This window comes from Arvicanthis niloticus, chromosome 2 (assembly GCF_011762505.2).
Source record: "Arvicanthis niloticus isolate mArvNil1 chromosome 2, mArvNil1.pat.X, whole genome shotgun sequence".
NCBI classification, from domain to species: Eukaryota; Metazoa; Chordata; class Mammalia; order Rodentia; family Muridae; genus Arvicanthis; species Arvicanthis niloticus.
Window position 1 is genome coordinate 46748025 of NC_047659.1, and position 16309 is coordinate 46764333.

Sequence of the window (16309 nt, forward strand, 5' to 3'; positions counted from 1 at the left end):
GAGGCTTCCTCCTTTCAGATGTTCTAGCTTCAAGTTGACATAAAACTAGCTAGTATATTCTGTTAAAACAGCAGGTCTCTTAACTACTGAGTTATCTCTTCAGCCCCAACATCTTCTTGATTAAATATCAGCTTGCTATTTGGCATGAGAATATTTAGAATTTTTAGCTGCCTGTAAAGTAGAATGTTAGATTTAGCCAAAGTAGAACTGTTTAGGGCAACAGTAAGCAGGCTTTGAGAAACAAGCCAAGTGTCATTGCTGTATTGTAGCTCACAGTAGTTATTCAAAACTGAAAGAACGTTTTGTTTACCAAAAGAGCATAAACTAATCAACATAGAATCAATCTCTTTAAACAGCTTATGTGGCCTGCACTAGTGAAGATTTTAGCCTTTTTGTTTCCTAGCCATATTCCTACATGTTCTTCTTTTCTTATTTCTAAACTATTTTCCTTCTCTTAGTTGACGTAACAGAATAAACCAATAAAGAGCTAAGAACATTATGCTGATTTTGTTGCCTTTAAAAATACTAGAAAAAAGTGGGGAAGTGGTGAGAGGACAGGACTCCATTTTCTCAGCACCCTCACAGGTAGATAACAACTACCTATAAGCCAGCTGCAGGGGATCTAATTTCCTCCTCTGGCCTCTTGGGGCACCTGCATTCATGTGCCCCTACTACCACATAAATATACACATAATTAAAAATAAATCCTAAAAAATAATTAGGCACTGGGCAGTGGTGGCGCATGCCTTTAAGCCCAGCACTTAGGCTGCAGAAGCAGGTGGATTTCTGAGTTCAAGGCCAGCCTGGTCTACAGAGTGACTTCCAGGACAGCCAGGGCTACACAGAGAAACCCTTTCTCGAAAAACCAAAAAAAAAAAAAAAAAAAAAAAAAAAAATTAGGCAAAATGCATTTCATAATCCTTAAAACACACAATTATAACACCACTATTAATACTCAGTGCTTATTTATAATTTGTTATGAAGATACAAACTACAGATAAAACTGTGATGTTGTCATGGTTGTTTTCATAATTCATAATTAAAAAAAAAACCCTGGGGCTGGAGAGATGGCTCCAAAGTTAAGAACCCTTGTTACTCTTGCAAAGGACCCAGGTTCAATTCCCAGTATGCACATGGTGGCTCACAACTATTTGTAACTCCAGTTCTGAGGGATCAGACTCCCTCTTCTGACTTCTAAGGGCACCAGGCAAACATGAGGTGTAGGGAAAACACTCATATTCATAAAAATGAATAACTTTTTAAAAAGTTCAGTTTATATTATGACCTAAATGGATACTTGTTTTCTTTTCACTATAAAAATTCCTTAAGTAATCATCAAACGTATTTAAAGTTTAGAAATTTAAAATTACTATTTAAAAACTCTTTAATATGATTTTTTTTTCTTTTAGTCTGCTAAAACAATTTTTTTTCTCTTGAGATGGAGTCTGATTATGTAGTATTGTCTGGACTGGAGCACACAGAAATCCTCCTGCCTCTGCCTCCCAGGTGCTGGGATTAAATATGCACACCACCATGATTGACTAATTCTTTTTCTTTTTTTTCAATGTCACTAATAAAACAGCTCCACATATTTGCTGGTAGATCGATGTTTAGTTGGCCATTTGACTGGTTTTTGTCTGATATTCTTGAGAGTAGAGTCTCTTACATTTTTATCCCTGGTGCCAGTACAGGCTAGACCTTGTTTTTGTTTTTTTTTTTTTTTTTTGGTTTTTCAAGACAGGGTTTCTCTGTGTAGCCCTGGCTGTCCTGGAACTCACTCTGTAGACCAGGCTGGCCTTGAACTCAGAAATCCGCCTGCCTCTGCCTCCCAAGTGCTGGGATTAAAGGCGTGCGCCACCACCGCCCGGCTAGGCTAGACCTTAAATATTTGTTTGGATTTATTAAATCATGTCTTTCTACTTAAAAAGGCCAAACAAAAAACCACCCTTCTTTAAGACATTGTATGTTAACTTCAGTTCTGGGGATCCATCACCCCCTCCTGCTTCCATAAGCACGGGGCATGCACACTGTACACGGACATAAATACATATATGCTAGGCAGGCCAAGCATACATATGAAAATAAGTATGAAAAAGACATTGTACTCAAATTCATAGCAGAAATTTAAACGCATATTTCCTAAAATGAATATTTTAACTTGCAGGTGAGCATGTCTAGCAGCTAAGTCTCGGCACAGCATCACTGGTTAAGCTTTGCTGTTTCCCCTTCTGTTCGCCTGTGATTTCCAGGTGGTTTTGATCAGACTTTTACAGAGAACACTATCTGTGGTGCCAGCTCAGTCTTGTCTTTTTTTGTTTGTTTGTTTTTGGGTTTGGGGGGGTTTTTTGTTGTTGTTGTTGTTGTTTCACAGGGTTTCTCTGTGTAGCCCTTGCTGTCCTGGAAGTCACTCTGTAGACCAGGCTGCCCTCGAACTCAGAAATCCTTCTGCCTCTGCCTCTGCCTCCCAAGTGCTGGGCTCAAAGGCGTGCAACACCACTGCCCGGCAGCTCAGTCTTTTCAAGTATGGCTTAATTTTAAAAATCATTTTATGACAAGAAATGTTGGTTCTTTTTTCTGTTTTCTTTTCTTTCCTTTTCTTTCTTATTTTTTTTTTAAGATTTATTTATTTATTTTATGTGTGTAAGTACACTGTAGCTGTCTTTAGACACACCAGAAGAAGGCATCAGATCCCATTACAGATGGTTGTGAGCCACCATATGGTTGCTGGGAATTCAACTCAGGACCTCTGGAAGAGCAGTCAGTGCTCTTAACTGCTGAGCCATCTCTTCAGCCCTGTTGGTTCTTTATGATATTTTAATCTACAAAATTATTTTTTATCAACTTCATGTAAAAATATAATGCTCTAAATTATATTGAAGAGAATATTTTTAACAATATCATAATTCTCTATATTGAAGAGACAATCTTAATATTCTGATGATGAATAATATTCTCTATTTTGAAGAGAATATTCTTAATATTCTGATAATGAATAATGTTCATTATCAGAAGAGAGGCATTGTAAAAGGAGAAATTAGTATTTCAAACAGTTAATATGTAAAGCAGTTTTCTTAGAAGGACAAAGAAAGCAGATAGCGTAGATGTGAAGCCCTAGGCTGAGAGCACATGTTCATTCACAAAGGGGCATGATATGTGAGTACAGTGTGTATTGGTGCTCCAGCTGAGAAACCTGGTGGCTTGGATTCTCCCAGAAGCTGATTCTGTCCATTCACTGTCTTCTTCCAACATGCTGAATCTCTGCCCTCACTTTCCATGACTGCCTACCTTCTCTATGCCCTGCTTCCTGGCAAAAGCCTTTTCCCCAGAGATTTTATTCTACCACACACAGTCCTTCATCTCTGAGGCTTCTGTGTATAGTTGGAGATTTAGTGTTAATTTTAAATCTAAGTGCATTTTTAGAGTCTTTATGGTTAAAACTATTCTAATCATTTCTTCAGTGGCCAAAGGCTGTTAATGTTAATTTTATATCCTTGGAAAGCCAAGGTCTTAGCTGGTGAGTAAAGCCTTCTTGGCAAAGCTTTTTATCCTAGAGAATGAACTGGTTCCTCTTGTCAGTATTGTTTATGTGATGAGGAGGGCAGTGGTGTGTTGTTTTTAGTTCATACTTCTCTGGTTCTCAGAGAAAGGAACATGCGCTGTCTTTGCCATGAACTTCTGAGCAGCTTAAATCCATTAGCATATTCATGTTACATCAATGCAAATCTTTTTTTTTTGGCTTTTTGAGACAGGGTTTCTCTGTGTAGCCCTGGCTGTCCTGGAACTAATTCTGTAGACCAGGCTGGCCTCGAACTCAGAAATCTGCCTGCCTCTGCCTCCCAAGTGTTGAGATTAAAGGCGTGCGCCGCCACTGCCCAGCAAGACTTTTATTTATTTATTTTTTTAATGTGTCCTTTCCATCACTTGACTTTAAACTGCTGCTGTGCATTGAGAATTGATATAGTTTGGATGTTTGGGATGGAGACTGTTATCTAATTGCACTTTTAGTTTGGTAGCTCTGTCACTCTTGAGTTATTATTCTTTCCTAACATTAACTTCAGAACTGGGTTAATATATCTATTCATGTACATGTAATTACTATTTAACCTATTTCTAAAGAATTTTGCTGATATTTTTAATGCAGTCTTAACAAAGTGAGTTACTATTGAACTTACTGAATAGAATCATTGATATTTGAAATCACCCAAAAAAGGAAAAGACAATGAAGGTGGAAAATATTTCTGATGCCTTCCAACAGATAAATAGATTAATAATAACTTTACTACTTTCCTCAATCTCTCTAATATGTATCTGTAAAGAAATTAGTTTTTCAATTATCAAGATATATAAACAATTTAAAGAACATAGACTTCCTATTTTGAAGATCTTTGGTGTAAAAATATGGTGCGTTACTCCGATTTAATAAATATGTATTTGTGTTTACAGCACAGTAGACAATCAGCTGTTACACAATGCCATTCCTGTGTGCAGCTGGAACTTAGACTAGCAGAAGCCTCACAGTGACAGGGACAAAAAAATAAGGAATAAACCTAAGAGAAGTCAAAGGATTAAGACATTACTGTGTTACTGTAGATGCATTCCTTTTTAGCTATATGGAATTTATATGCAGCACCTAAGACAGTGTCAACCATTAGTGAACTGTATCAAGTTTCCTGTGGTTGCATAATTGTTTCTGTTACACTTAATCATATTATTAGAAACATTGATTTTGTTTTTAATATTGTTTGAAATATAAGCAAGAATTATTAGCTCAGATCACAAACATTCTAGCTATGACTTTTTGTCTTTATATATTACTGATTATATAACTAGGAATTTACCTTCTGTTTAGTAGACTAGAAAGTAAACTCAGTGCAACATAAAATGTGTTAGTTGCTTAATGTTGCACACTGAAAGATTATTTTAAAAAGATTCTTGGGATTGGGAACATTTGTGGTAAAAATTTAACCAGAAGATGGCAGTGATGAGCCTCCTATACTTCCTGCTACGGTAATCAAAAAGTTTTCCAAATGTCATAGCATGAAATGTGCACGTTTAACGTAGTGTTGAGACATTGGAGAAAAATAGTTGCTATTGTTTTATATATTATGAAGAATGTCTGCTGTTCTCTAAGAAGGGATTAAGAATATTTTGGGTGTCTGTATCTTTGTCTGTACGTTCAGTTTTTTCTGAGTACTGGGGTAAGGAAGTTATCATACATCTTGCTGTGTGTAGTTTGCATGTGTCGCTTTGTGTGCTGCGTCATGTCTAGAAGGCATGCTGTTTTATGGCCTGTTTGCATTTTCTATTCAAATTGCTGGAAACTAATGAACATTTTAAAGGAGCCATTCCTTTATCTGTATCATTTCTCTAAATTGCCTCTTTTCAGTGGAGAGAAATACATTAATTTTAAGTACTAATTTTTTGAGACACCAGGGTTCAAATCCAGGGCCTTGCTATGCAGGCACTGAGCTACATCCCCAGCCCTAAAATTGTTTGAAAGAAAAGAAAAAAAATTAGACAAAGGTTTAACATTTTAAAAGAAATCTTGAAAACCAGAAATTAAATTACTTGAAGCATATTTCAAAGTTTTAATTTTGGCAGTGTAACCAGTTAACACATAAAATATGATGATCTTATAAGAGTGACATTAAAAGGGGAGAAGGAATGCTCTCCTTTGAAATTAGTGGCCGCCTTTGGTGATGGACGAGATGAAGATACAGCTTTCCATAGTCTTGTCTTTTAAACGCAGAAAGCCTGAATGCATCTTGCCAGAGAAATCGCATGAGTCTTCAGCATGGTTGCTGCCTTTGTCTTTCCCCTTTCTTCCTACTGTTCATTTTTACCCTTGTATTTCTGATGTCTGGTTTGTCATTATTTTTCCCTTTTTGTTAATTATTTCATGTTAAATTATTTTTGAAACACCATAAACTGAACAACCTCTCCATGTAGTAACAGTGGATATCTGTCTATTTCACTATTTAGTCCCTCCTCCTATGTCTCCATCCTCCAAGTCAGTGAGCACGCCAAGTGAAGCTGGAAGCCAGGATTCTGGAGATGGCGCCGTGGGCTCTAGGTATGTAATTCTTTCCTAATATTTTAATGATAGAATAGAATGCATTCAGTGCCAGATGCTGTCAGTGCTTTAGAGAGAGTCTAAATATTTATGTTGACTTATTACTTACTTAAACTCCAAGCAGCATAGAAATTTTCTGTTATAAATTGAGGTAACTTTTTGCAACAGTATTTTAGCTGTCATGTTAGTATTAAATAGCTGTGTTTTTATAATAATTTATATTAAAAATAGAGGTTCATGAATTTAAATTTGTTCTACTTAAACAAATGTACTCATTGTGTGCATGTTTTGACTGTGAATAATGTAAAACATCTTTGTTGTGCTTAATTTTCCACTTGATAATTGAACATTGAAACAATTCAATTAAACATCACAATTCTGTTCTATTAAGTAGCTGATTCTGCTAAATAAGGTGAAAAAAATAATCAGAACACAAAATATCAGCCCTGGAAAGGTGGCTTCTTGCAGTGGACTTGGCATGGCTCCACATCTGCCAACCCACAACTTTCTGTAACTGTAGTTCAGGGGATCTGACTCCTGACCTCTGCAGGCACTGCACACACACACATTGTGCACATATAGACAAAGAAGGTGCATGCACACTAGTAAAATGAAACTGTGAAAAGAATGCATAAAGTATCAGGTAAAGGAATTTCAGCCAAGGAAACACTGATTTACTTACCAGGTTCATTGAACTCACGTCTGCCTCATAAAACTGTATTCCAGTTTATTTTAGGATTCTACATACATGTTCAAACTTGTTTTTCAGAAATTCAGTAATATTTCATCTTTTTTCTAAAAGCTGTTTTGGGCAAAGTATTATCAATTCTTTCTGTATCCTGTTTGTACATAACAATTGGAAAGTTTTTATTTACCAGCACCCTGTTAGAGCTGAAGTGAGAGTAATCACAATAAGTCAATCCACAGCTGACTCAAAATCCTTATTTGGGGCCAAGAAATTAAAAGTCCTGCCCAGGAAAACATCTTAACATCATCTTAAAGGCTGGGTTATGACTCGTTAAGGCCTCATGTACCATGTTTAAAGCCTAGCTGTCAGTCCGGTCCCCAGCACTACAAGAAAAAAAATTATTGAAACTTTTCAGTTTTATTTTTTTCACCCTTCTTGTTTGTGCATGTACCCTTCTGATTGAAGATAAAAATAGACAATAAAGTCTGATAGAGAAAACAAACAAAAAACTTCACAAATTCTGCAAATAAAAGGGGTTGGGTGGGGCTGGAGAGTTGGCTCAGTGGTTAAGAGCACTGATTATTCTTCCAGAGGTCCCGAGTTCAATTCCCAGCAACTACATGATGGCTCACAACCATCTGTAATGGGATCCAACACCCTCTTCTGGTGTGTCTGAAGACAGCTGCAGTGTACTCACATACATTAAAAAAAAGTTGCCCTGTGTCCCTACACACAAATAATAAATAAAATTTTTAAAAAATGGGGGGGGGGTGTTTCCAAAGATTATCATTAACAATTAAAAGGTACAGAAATGGGCCAGAGAGATGGATCAGCAGTTGAGAGCATGTACACCTACCTCTTCCAGAGGACCATCTTAACTGCAGTTCCAGAGAATCTGATGGCTTCTTCTGACCTCTGCTGCTGTCGTGCATACATGTGCTGCCTAGACATACATGCAGGCTAAAAGTACAAAAATAAATAAAATCTAAAAGTAAAGGTACAGAAAGCTGGCTAGCTTGAGTCTGAGATGTGCTCTCCACAACTGACAAATCTAGCAATGCTATAGTTGGAAGTAAACGGTAACTCATATTTAAGAAAAAAATAGTTCTCTTGATGAGTAATACTGCTCTATAAACTATGTGTTTTGAAGATAGTTTACTCCTAATTTTAATTTTTAAGACTAAAGTTATTTGGTTTATGCTTCCATGCTTTTTGTTTTTAAGACGGAGTCTCGCTGAGTAGCCCAGGTTGGCTTGGGACTTACTCTATATAGCCCAGGCTGGCCTCAAACTCAGACTCACTTACCCCTGCCTCCTAGTGCTGGATAAAAGATGTGTGCCACCATGCCTGACACACATTCTTTTATGTAAATATGCCAGTATTCCTTTAAATAGCTAATATTTAGATATTTTTGACTGATATTTTCAAGTGAAGGTTTTTTTTCGTTGTAACAGTGAAAATGTTTCTCAACATAAGTTACTATATTTACTAAATTTCTTTACTATGAAATATTATTTTTATTTAAAGAATTTATACTTGAGCTCATTGTTTCTCACTTCAAGTAAGAACAGAAAGATTATTTTAAAGCATTGTCAGTAAGTTTGTTTTTAAAGTACTGTGTAACATTTACTTAATTTTCAAAGTTAATATGATTAAAAGTGTCATGCTCCATGGATAACCTAGAACTATTAGTTCTATAATAACTAGATAATATAGAACTATAATAAACTAGAAACTATTAGTGATGCTTTGGGATATTGTAAATTGGCACAGGAAGTAAGTACTGATTAGAAAACTGTTTGTGCGTAGGACAGATAGAATTCATCAAATTGCCAGCAAATTCTGTAATTACCACATAAAATAGATTTTTCTGCTTTCACAACATAGCATTTTAGTGATTGCATCATTAGCTTAAAGATGTTTTTCCAAAATGCTCAGAAGAGATTATACTATCCTGTGCTTACAAAGTGTATTTTAAGACTTACTGTAAAATAAAAGATGTAACTTGATAATTTAAAAGGTGCTTTTATTAGAGAAAGTAAACAGTTTTTAATCTAAGTGTAACAGGAAAGAAAAGAACTTTCAAGTTTTACTTCAGTGTCCTGGGAAAGCCTTGACTTACCTGCAAATAACTTTGAAGAGGGCAGTTTTTCCATTTTACACATACAAATAGAAGCCTGAGTCGGTTCCAAGTTTCTTAATGGGAGGATAATTTGTAGATGCTTAAAACAGTAGTAAAAGAATTCATCTCTAAGTGCACGGCATTAGCTAGAACTCGGGTCTGAAAGTGACTGAGATGAGCTCATCCTGAACAGAAGCTGATCGAGCGAAGAGTGAGGACAAAGGTCTAGGGAATGCGGGCAACGTGAGACAGACCTGTGTGCGCAGCTGCACTTGCTGGTCTCTGATTAGGTATAAAAGGAGGAGCTGCTCACTTTTGTATGTTGGAAGGTGATTTCATTGTTTCTGTTTACTTCTTCTGAAATTTAGGTGATAGCTATTCAATTAGATAATCCATGCTTATTCATCCCCCTTTTTTTCTATTTTTGATTAGTTTATTTCTAAGAATTAGGATTGTACTTTACCTGTCTAAAGAACTTTTATACATCTCTACGTGTTCGAATTTGAATTTTTTAGAACTGATCATCTGAAATTAAATTTTGCTCAATTTTAGACTAATGACATCCTCAACAAGGAGGTTTATGTTATTGGTCAGCTAGAGGCCCTTGTATAATGTAGAGGCTGTTGACAGAACATTCCTCAGAGACCATCTCATCAAACTGCTTTTGGTTTAACAAAGCCCAAGTTTGTTGCTGTTCATTGCTCAATACAAAGTAGGTCTTCACTGTGCCCTCTTTTCTTCATTGTATACATATAACGAACCCTGTTTAAATCCTAAGCTATTTCCTCATAAGAGGAAGGATTTCTCTAATTGTTTTTTATTGATAAATAATACGACAAGCTGAGAAATCATCTGTTGTTTTAAAAGTTATAGAACTAAAACTAGTTTTGTATTCTGTAACTTGAGAAGCAAAATATTCCATAAAATGCTAGTGCTTAATTTAGAACTGCATTTAGCCTTTTGTATGGAACTGCAAGCAGTATACAGTATTGCTAACATACAAGAATGCCAATATGATTAAGTACCCTTTGTTCTGATAATGAGTAGCTTTAGCTTAGGTGGAAAACATCAGATGTAAGATATTTACCCATTAGGCAATGATAAGACATCACTATTTATTTAGGATTGAGATTCTCCAAAACTTAGGGAATTCTTTTCAAAAGAAAAAGGGAAAAAAATCAATTTCTTTTCTAGAGACAGACATTCTTAGTTCTTTTCTAAATCAGTGACATGTAAGCCCAAGGCAGTGCTTAACCCATGAATTACAGCAAGGTCACGTTTTGGAAATGTTAGCTATTTTGTATCCCAGTGGGATAGTCTTGGTTTTCTTACCAAAAAGCTTACGTGTTGACTCATTTCCTTTACCAGTATGGCAATTTCTTGTACACATTTAAAGCTTTGGGCAAGATTAGAATATGTTACCTGTTTTTACTCATCTTTTTTCATTAGGAATCTTAAAAGTTTAACTCTTTGGTAGCCTACTTTGTTTATCATTCATAAATAATGTATATTTGGTTTGTATGCTTTCGCTATTTGTGTCCATTTTTGTGCCATACTAGATTCCCACATTTTGAATTATTCTGTGTTGTGTGTCTGCATCTTTAACCATCTTGATGCTTATTGTATTGGAGTTAGACCTAGTATGTAGGTTTTGTTTTAGACTTACTAACCAGCTCATGTAGTTCTTAGTTGTAAATAGCACATTAGTTTTAGCTGTTTATAAAGTGCTTGACTAACTTCTGACCTTTTTTACTAATGCTTCATGGTTGCCCTACAACCATTTAGGACGCTGCATTGGGATACAGATCCATCAGTTCTTCAGCTTCACTCAGATTCCGATTTGGGGTATTGCATAGATTTATTACATTCCCTCTTTAATAATTAATTTGCCTTTTTGTGAAACTGTCCTAATACTACTTTGCTCTAGTTTCTAATATTGTGCTTGTGTTAATATCTAGTTAAGGCAAGAATTATAATTTACTGTGAAACCTCATTTATCCTTTTATAATTAATGAAATAGTCTTCATATTTAATTTTGTAGGTACCATAAGTTTACCTACTTAAATGACAAAATTCTTTGTTATTTCTGTTTTTTATATAAAATTTTCTAAGATGTACTAAAAACTTCAAATATATATATGTGTGTGGGTGTGTATGTATATATATATATATATATATATATACATATACATATGTACACGTTAAAAGTATTTGCTGTAGCCATTGTACATGACTAAGATAGCTCTTTTCCCTTGGTAATTTGTAGCTTCTGAAATATGTAATCATGTACTTGAGCATCTGAAGGAAGAATAAGTAAGCCTTGGATTGCATATAGGAAGTCTCTGAGTTTCTTGTACAGTCGCCAGAAGACCCCTCTCTGGCTGCGCCAGGTCTTCTCCCTCTTGCCCCTTCCCCTTGCTTTCTTATTTTCAGTAAATGTAGCTTTTGGAGAAGTGAGGTATTACCCTTGCCCTTCTCCTATAAAATCTTAAAAAATACATTGTTTTCTTTTACTATTCGGTTTATTAGACTTTCCAGTTTGTAATTGGCCCTAAACTGTAGCCTTCCCTCTTTTTCTCTAGGTAAGCGAGTGATTTGTTTAATGGTCTGTATCTATTTTAGATTGATTCAAGTATCCTTAAATCTTAATCATTTAATTATTTGATTATGCTTTCCCTAACTAAAGCTAAGCTATTTCTGAAGTAGAAAACACATTAAAAATGTTTTATGGCTCACATAAAGATTTATGTGAGAGCAAGATTTTTTGGTTTTTTTTGTTTTGTTTTGTTTTGTTTTTCAGTTTTTCGAGACAGGGTTTCTCTGTGTAGCCCTGGCTGCCCTGGAACTCACTCTGTAGACCAGGCTGTCCTCGAATGCAGAAATCCTCCTGCCTTTGCCTCCCAAGTGCTGGGATTAAAGGCGTGCGCCACCAGTGCCTGGCCTGGTTTCTTTTTTTAATTATGTTTTCCTTCTATTGAGATGGTGTCTCACGTAGTCCAGGCTGGCCTCAAAATACTGAATTCTAATTACTGTTCTTCTAATTACTTCTAATTACTGGGATTACAGATGAGTGCTACCATGCCTGGCTCACAAATTAACTTTTTTAGTGTATTAATTTTATTCTACTTTTTTCATAAAGAATTCAATATAGGCATTAAAGAACATGGGAAAATGTTTATATGTATTAACAGTGACATATATTGAAGGTGTGTTTATAAAACATGTGAGACTTTTATTTCAGATCTAGGGAAGTTGCAACAGTGCCTCTATTGGATGTCCTTTCAAGAGACTTTTATGATTGAGGATTTTTGGCAACTGGGAAGCGTAATTTAGTTTAGATACCTAATAACTAAGTAAAAATTCTCTAAATAACTATTAGGAGGTGTTTCTCTTTTGGTCTGTTTTCAACTCTCCTGTTACTTCCTCCATCTCCCAGAGGCATCAGAGACGCCGTCTGTAGTTTCATTATAGTCAGGAAACCTGTTACTTCAGGCTTAGAGGATTTCAACCTTAGTATGTCCACTATGAATCACAGACAAAATTGAATAGGTAGAGATTTTTAAAAGTTAAATAATTTATTTTAAAATCCATAATGATGTGATTCTGTTGTCTACCAAATGTAAGAAATAAAAATAAAGCTTTCCAGCCTGTCAAAATGACTTGGGGTAGAGACACTTGCCATGCAAGCCTGGCCACCTGAATTTGGTCCCTGGAACCTACATAAAAGTGGATGGAGAGAAGCGACTCCACGGATTTGTCCTCTGACCTAAACATGCACGCATGCACGCATGCATGCATGCACGCACACACACACAAGCTTGTTTAAAGAAAAAAAGAGAAGGCTTTCAACAGAAACCTACTTTCAGTCTTAAAGTCATTGTCTGCTACTGGTGAGTGGAACTAAACAGGGCAGGGTGAGGTATTTGTCTCCTCAAGACAGTCTGGAATCAGCAACTATCTATCATGGGTAGCAGTCCATTCTGAAACTCCTACCCTCTCAAACTGCTACAACCCACACACTTGTCCTAAGAACTAACACTACAGCTTTTAACAATGAGAGTAAGTACCCTGAGTGATTCAGAGATACTTTTTTTCTGTGCTGTGGTTTAATCCTTTTGCTAAAGTAAAGCCAATTCATTGGCCACCTCATATTTCTCTAGGAAAGCAGGGCTTTACATTTTAGTGCTAGATACAAATGAGTGTTCAATTCTTAATTTTTAAAAATAGCATGCTTGATGAAGTTAAGATTTATGGTTTGTTGTATTTAAAGCATTTATATTCACTTATTTAGACGAGGACCTATTAAACTTGGAATGGCCAAAATTACTCAAGTTGACTTTCCCCCTCGAGAAATTGTCACATATACAAAGGAAACTCAGACCCCGGTTACAGCTCAACCCAAAGAAGGTGAGTGTCCAATCTGAATGTGACTGCTGTTAAGACTGTGTTAAGTGGGTAGATGTGGACTTTTCCTTCTTTTATGTTTGACATTTAGTGGTGAGGTAGTGTGGTATATGCACACATGGATGCCCATGGCGGCTAGCAGAGGATGGATGTGCTGCCCTGTCACTCGGCCTTATTGCCTGGAGACAGGCTCTGTCACTGAACTTGGAACTTCACTGGCAGCTAGCCTCCTGTTGCTGTCCTCTGCAGTGATGGAGTTAACCCTGCCTGTTTTGTTGTTCTTGTTGTTTGATGGTTTGTTTGTTTGTTTTTTAATGTGGACCTGGGGATTTGAACTTATGTCCTCATGCTTGCCACAGTAAGTACTCTTACGCAATGAGCCATCTTCCTAACCCTATTTTTGACATTTTCTTAGAGAATCATTATAAAACTAGTAATGCTTCTTGGTTTCTGTATTTATATATCTTTTTAAATCACATTGTAACGAGCTCACAGATTAAAAAATCACACTCAACCATTTACCCAGTCTTTTTCTTTTTCTTTCTTTCTTTTTTTTTTTAACTACTTATTTAAGAATTTTAAATGCTAGGGAGATGGCTCAGCAGTTGAGAGCACTGGCTACTCTTCCAGAGGACCCAAGTTCAATTCCTAGCAACCACATGGCAGCTGACAGCCATCTTTAACTACAATCACACAGAGATACATGCAGGCAAAACACCAGTTTACCTACAACAAAAGTAAATCATTAAAAATTTTTAAAGTTTTTACTTGATTTAAATTTTAAATTTGCAGTCTTCATTTTGTCACTGATGTGTATGTCTTTGAGAATTAGAAAAGCTTATGTTGGATTTCTGTGTCAAGCTTGATTTTTTTCCAGAAGAGATTATATACCATGGTAACGGAAATAAATTCTTTTCTGTAGAATAGTGTATTCTGATAATACTGTTATTATTCAAAGCAATAAGGACAGTATTACTTTAAATGATATTGGTAGAGTGCTTGCCTAGCGTGCATGAAGCCCTGGGTTCAAGTTCCAGTACCACACAGATGGACACACAAGCTCCAAATAAGAACTGATTATTGTTGTTGTTCCCTAGTTTGGGGTTATTTGGGTTGAGGCCTTTAACACTGTTACACTTGAGCTTTGCCAGCTCTTCCAGGAGCCCAGGAATGGCTTCTTCCTGTTACCGTGCTGTGTCTGGCATGTGGTGGGTGCACACCTAAAGGAACTAATCACTGCTACCAGCTTAGGAGAAGTTTTACCTACCTGGGATAGTTAATTGTCTTTTTTCACTATGAAAGCAACTACTGCGAAATATATTGTTTTAAAGTGTTAATTAATTGTTGATGAAATTTAGATGAAAAGATCTGATGAGTCCGGTACTTACTGAGTCTATCTTAACCACTATGTGATCTTAGGTGAAGATTATAGAGTCCACATCTAGGATATCTGATGCCCTCTGTGGCTTCTGTGGGCACACACACGTTTTCCTGTACAGGTGGTGCATGTTTTCCTGTACACACACACACACACACACACACACACACACACACACACACACATGAAACAACAATCCCAGACATAAAGCCTTGAGTCTTATTTGCAAACAAAGAAGCTAAAAGAAGAGGTGATTATTAAGGCTTATCAGGTAGTAACTATTATTCCAAACCAAGTGTAACTGACTCTCACTTGTACCTTATCTCTCGTGTTGCCACAAAACAGCAAATTTTGTGTATTTATAATAGTAACCTATACTAAGTAGCTTTAAGGTTTTTAAAATAATATTCCAATAGGACTATAGATAATAAAATTTTATAAGACAATACCATCTCTTTTTTCACTTTATCTCCTTTTAAAAAAAATATTGGCTACAAGTGCCAAGTTTATTGGTTTAGAACTGTATGTAGTTTAGCTACACTTCAGAAGGAGAGCGTGGTTTAGATGGCTTATTAGTGTCTCTGCACCAGAGTAGTGTCATTTTAGTGGTGAATAATGAGTAAGCACCTAAGCCTGTTCACTGATAAGAGAGCAAGTAGAATTTTTCTTTATTGACAGAAATGCAAGTGGCCAGGTGGATAAACTGAAGCCATTCTAGAGGGTTTGTCTGTTCCATAGTCCTTTCCAGATTTTCTGTATAGACTAGATTTAGAGGTTCATTTTACAAAAAGTCCATGTTTGTTTATTTACAGTCTGGCCAATGTTCATTGAGTTTATTGAGTGTCTGCTGTCTGTATATGAAGGCACTAGATCACCTTTTCCTTGTTTTTGTGGTTTAGTTAAAGCTTGGAGTATCTAAATGGAGAAGAATGAGATGCATATACTCACTCAGACCATAAAGCCTTTCTAGCCTTTGCAGGTTCTTACAAAAATTAGAGAATTTTTAAAATGTCATTACAATTAATTTCATGTAGAAGTTTTAGAGGCAAGAAGTAAAAAACATTAAGATTTTTATAATGAAAACACTTTGTGATTAACTATGTTCATTGTTTTAATTTGGTGCTCCTCCAACCCTGCCCAAATGGTTACCATTTCACAGTTACTTAAGGGGCTAGGAGTGCTGCGGTTAGGAGAGCCTGTTTGCCTCTCATTCATGAAACATTGGGTTCAAGCCCCAGCATCGCAAGTGTTTTAAATTGTAATTATCTGAGAGAAAAAAAAATCACCATAAAACAAAACAAACCCTGAAGTCACACCTGGAGTGTGACAGTGAATTCAGAAGGCAGTGTAGTCAGTGCAAGAGTAATGTGAGGGAAACTGGTCTTCAGTCTTACCGGTTTCCTTTATTTAAATGGTTACACTCCCCTTTTAACACTAACCTTTTTAAAAGGCAGTTCCATTTCGCTTTGTTTTTCTCTATTCTAGCTATGTTCTTACTGGCAAGTGTACTCTGAGTTGGTGGTACTCTTTCTGAATCAAGGTGCTTCGCTGTCTTTCAGCACCTACTGTGAATAAGATTGACTAAGGCCCTGTGACCACAGTCAATTCCCTTCCCTGCAGGTAAACAGCTTGCAGAAGTCAAGA

At 36.2% G+C, this 16309-nt stretch overlaps 1 protein-coding gene across 7 annotated transcripts in view; it reads left to right on the forward strand.

Moving 5' to 3' along the window:
* Dync1i2 (dynein cytoplasmic 1 intermediate chain 2) overlaps positions 1-16309 on the forward strand; it is a 52565-nt gene that overhangs the window by 9269 nt on the left and 26987 nt on the right. For 4 of the 7 annotated variants that reach the window (XM_034494474.2, XM_034494475.2, XM_034494476.2 and 1 more), the window contains 3 exons: positions 5983-6073; positions 10669-10728; positions 13175-13290. In XM_034494474.2, the coding sequence (XP_034350365.1) occupies positions 5983-6073; positions 10669-10728; positions 13175-13290 (267 nt within the window). The remainder of the gene's footprint in view (positions 1-5982; positions 6074-10668; positions 10729-13174; positions 13291-16309) is intronic. The other 3 variants (XM_034494479.1, XM_034494477.2, XM_034494480.2) reach the window with 1 other exon arrangement.